Below are 4,130 nucleotides of genomic sequence, written 5' to 3'. Positions count from 1 at the left end.
TTTCACTTCATTTTAGTTACTACAAAGTGTACCTGCCCACTCGGGATGAACTCAAACAAGTTATTCTTGGTTCTTGATGTTTCACACCACTTCACTGGATTTCAGTATTTATCTAGTCAAGTTCTTTGAGGCAACAATCCCCTTGGTAGCTCCTGGAACTCTGCTGCTCCAAAGGCCCAGACTCACCGTGTGTGCATTGCTGATCTTTTTGACTTCCCACTGCCCGTCTCCCGTGTAGCTCAACAAGGAGATGGCCCCGTCAGAGCTGCCGCAGGCCAGGATCAGTCCATAGTCATGTGGTGCCCAGCAGACAGAATTTACTGGGAAAGAAGAGACACAGATTACAGCACAGGGACTGCCTAACACTGACTGGTATCAGTCAGTCACCAAAAGCGAGTGGCTCTGAAAGCTGAGGATGAGTCTTGAAATTCCTGAATTTCAGCAAAGCCAGTCAATTAACACTGTTTACAGAATGACAAAGAATGGCTTTTATTTTTGGAACCCTTTTAGAATGAGAACACCAACAGAGCACTCTTAATGAGGTTAAAAAACTGGCAATAGCGGGGAGCATCGCTGACTAAAACAAGAGCTGAATGGCAGGCAGAGGATGTAAAATCTGTATCAGTAACACAGCAAAGCTGGAGACTTCAGATCTGCATTGGCTGGACAAATCATCTGAACACAAAAGTTTCCACTGTAAAACAAAACACTGCATGATAAATTCATTTTTTCTTACTGGACATAGACAGATTTCCCTCAAGAATTCAGTCCCCTGTCATCTTTATTTGAAAGCTGATTTCTTTGTACAACAACTCGTGTGCAAACACTATGAATCAGGACAGGAGGTTATCCAGTAATATGACCTTAGGTAAAGGTCCTGTTTGTGCTGGACAGATTTACTCTCTCTCCACTATTTATCTCTGTCTGTTTGACAGAGGGCTTCTTCCTTAACACTGACAGATTTATTCCAACCTTACCCGAATCCCCTCATTTCCCCAGATGCCCTTCCCAGCTCCAAACTCCCATACCTGAGGAATCATGTCCTGTGTATTCATAGGTCTTTTCCCAAGTGCCATTTTCTTCCTTCCAGATAATAACCTTCCTGTCATAGGAACAGGAAGCCAAGATATTCCCATACATAGGATGAGCCCAGGCAACCTGCCACACCGGACCCTCGTGCCTGCAAGAAACAATGTCATGTGGAAAAGGGAAGAGAAACCCCTCCTAGCTGGGGCTGCCTCACAGCCATCACTGATGTGAATCACTGTTCCAGAAGGAATTGCTGGCCTGACATGAAGAATGGGTAATGCCAAGATGGCAATGTTAGTGCCCTGACACAGGGCTGTCACTGCCATAGAAAACAATTCCAAACGTTTAGCCTTGTATTAGTACAATTTTTATCTCTTGAAAATCACAGGTGTCAAGTACTAAATGAATGACCAAGCCCCAGTGTATTTCCCACTGGTGCTCTGTCCCCCTTCCAGATCTGAGGAGTTTTTCAGCACAACCCTGGAGGAGTCCACCCTGGCGTCCACCTGCACCTTGTGCTGCCCAAGGGCAAAAGAGCAAGGTATTAAGAGCTTCCCCAATGAAACTGCTGTTACGACAGCTCACCCCCTCAGGTCTGCAATGAGGATCTGCCCTCCGTTCCGGACGTCGAAGATCTTCACGGAGCGGTCGGAGGAGCAGGTCGCCAGGCGAGTGCCATAGTAATCCATCTGTGCATCGTGCTGCAGGAAGGCAGGGACAGCTGTGCTCAGCACGCTGAGCTCGGCTCGGTGACCAACCCCACTGCAGCTCAGGACTGGCACAGCTGCCCCAGGCACAACACACTGGGGTCAAAAGGGCAGTTTTAGACAATCCAGACACACAAGTCATTTGTTTCACCAACTGCTTCTTCACTAACTATGCAAGTGTTACACAGAAGGAATTCAGGAAATTCTGAGTAGCAACACACAGCATTTTCAGGAGAGGGCTGGGAACTGGTGCTGCTGACTACAAAGCAGTGACCAGTTATGTATTCTTGTTTCTTAAAAGGTAAAGTGGGTGTACGAACACTGAGCTCTTAGTTATGTTTGAAACTTCATCATCACAGAATCACTGAGGTTGGAAAATACCTCGAGACCATCAAGTCTACCCTTTGACCAATCCCCAACTCGTCCCCCAGCCCAGAGCACTGAGCACCACGGCCAGTTGTTCCTTGGACACCTCCAGGGATGGGGACTCCACCACCTCCCTGGGCAGACCCTGCCAGTGCCTGACCACTCCTCCTGTGAAGAAATTCTTCCTGAAAAACTGGGCTCATCTAAGTGGTCTCCTTCCTTCTACAAATTACTTTGAAACCTTTCCTCCTGCCCACACTAAGACATGTGCTCCCACATAAAGGAAAATCAGTTTCCTCAGCCGAAGTTGTGTACCATTTAGAATACACTTACACATATATTATTTCACAGAAACAAGCCTGTGCATGAAAATTAAGGTTTTAAATCATTTCTCCTTTCCCGCGTAGCTGAGTCTTCCTGTCCACCCAGTATAGAACGGCAGGATCAGGATTTCGGACAGCGTTCTGCATCCAACACCGCACGAGTGTCCTCTCACACGGCACACACATCCCAGCCTCGCCCCTCGCACAGAGCGCCCCAGGGCAGCTCTGTTCCAGCCGGAACCGGCCCGGGGGGCCAGCTACTCCCGCACACTTACGATCATGTCCTCGTGGGACGTGTCCACGGTGTTGATGACCGAGACCTGCAGAGAGAGAGGGCAGAAGGAGCTGAGCGCATCATCGCTCGGCCGCGGCCCCCGGAGCTCCCGGGCCGGCCCCGGCCGCCCCTCGGCGGGCAGCGGCCGCGCCCGGTTGCGCTGGGGCCGCGCCCCGGGACACCGCCGGTTCCACGCCGGGCCGCCCCCGCCCTCCGGCTCCGGCCCGCCCGGCCCTGACCCCGGGCCGGTCCCCGCTGTCCCCCCGCACCATGGCGGCCCCGCCGTCCCCGCTGTCCCCCCGCACCATGGCGGCCCCGCCGTCCCGACCCGGCCTCTGCCCGCCTCAGACGTGGCACGGCGGTGCCTCGCACAACCGCTCCCGCCGCGCCCCGCCCGCCTGCGACGGCGTTCCGGCTGCGCCGGGTTCCGGGGGCGGGCGGTGCCTTCGCCGGGCAGGGGGCGGGCGGTGGGAGAGGGGGCGGCCCGGCCCTGCCCCGTCCCGCTCCGTTCTGCCCTGCCCGGCCCTGCCCCGTCCCGCTCCGTTCTGCCCTGACCGGCCCAGCTCAGCCCTGCCCCGGCCCCCCCGAGCCCAGCCCGCCGAGCGGGCAGAGGCACCGCCTGGCCCGGGCCCGTCCCGCAGGCCCGTCCCGCCGCCTCAGGGGCTCCCTGCACGGAGCCGCCCCGGCCCCTCGCCATGGCCAGCGTCTCCTACCACATCTCCAGCCTGCTGGAGAAGATGACCTCCACCGACAAGGACTTCAGGTGCGGCAGCAGGGTCGGGCCCCGCGGGGACGGGCGGCTTCCCACGGAGGGGTCCCTTCCCCGCGCCGGGCGCAGGCACGGTGCCCCCGACCCGCCGGTGTGGGGATGCTGCTGTGTCAGAGCCTTTGATCGCTTGTGTTTGCGGTGTCTCAACCCAGCTGAGCCCTGGCTGAGAGGGGAATGTAGAGAAGGCAACGGCGCTCCCTGTCCATGCCTGGGCTGCTGCCTGATGGAAGTCGAAGGGAGAATGAAAGTTTTGACAGCTGGACTTTAAGTTGTTACTTATTTTGTGTAGCACAAATGCTGAAATACTTCTAGTTTGCTTTTCCTCTAGGTGACATGGTCAGTGCATTAAAAGGGCTGAGAGACCCCGGTTTGGGCAGCTCTGTCCCTGGGTGACAGATGCTGCTGGCCATGCTCGGGCTGCTTTATCAACTATTTCTGTGTGATGGGAAAATGTGCCTCCCTAACAGGACTAAGATGCTTTTGTTCTCTTTGTTTATGTCAGCAGAAAAGTTGACAACTTTTTAGGGTTGGGGCCAGTGGCTCGATGTGTAAGGCACTCTATAAAAAGTAATGAAAACTAACATTTATGAAAGATTTCATCACTGAGTATATTGTTCTCAGGACCAATCTGGAAGGTGATGTTTGTGCCAGCCTTGGTATTT

General features: G+C 54.4%; 1 protein-coding gene across 2 annotated transcripts; it reads right to left on the bottom strand.

Annotated features, from left to right (window-relative positions):
• Positions 1 to 93: 93 nt before the first annotated feature.
• On the bottom strand, positions 94 to 3,112 carry LOC108510603 (protein SEC13 homolog). 2 transcript variants are annotated; one of them, XM_017840271.1, is made up of 5 exons: positions 3,005 to 3,112; positions 2,701 to 2,745; positions 1,615 to 1,730; positions 1,029 to 1,180; positions 94 to 320 (listed from the first exon to the last, which is right to left on the bottom strand). In XM_017840271.1, exons 1-5 carry the CDS (start codon positions 3,005 to 3,007, stop codon positions 109 to 111), a joined length of 528 nt encoding a protein of 175 aa, XP_017695760.1. In that variant the 5' UTR covers positions 3,008 to 3,112; the 3' UTR covers positions 94 to 108. The 2 variants fall into 2 exon arrangements, with proteins under 2 accessions (XP_017695760.1, XP_017695759.1); XM_017840270.1 differs by having other exon boundaries at positions 2,969 to 3,033.
• Between the last annotated feature and the right edge of the window lie 1,018 nt (positions 3,113 to 4,130).

The sequence above is a fragment of the Lepidothrix coronata genome, unplaced genomic scaffold, assembly GCF_001604755.1.
Source record: "Lepidothrix coronata isolate B3197 unplaced genomic scaffold, Lepidothrix_coronata-1.0 Scaffold1526, whole genome shotgun sequence".
Taxonomy (NCBI): domain Eukaryota; kingdom Metazoa; phylum Chordata; class Aves; order Passeriformes; family Pipridae; genus Lepidothrix; species Lepidothrix coronata.
This window is presented reverse-complemented; position numbering and strand designations above follow the sequence as displayed.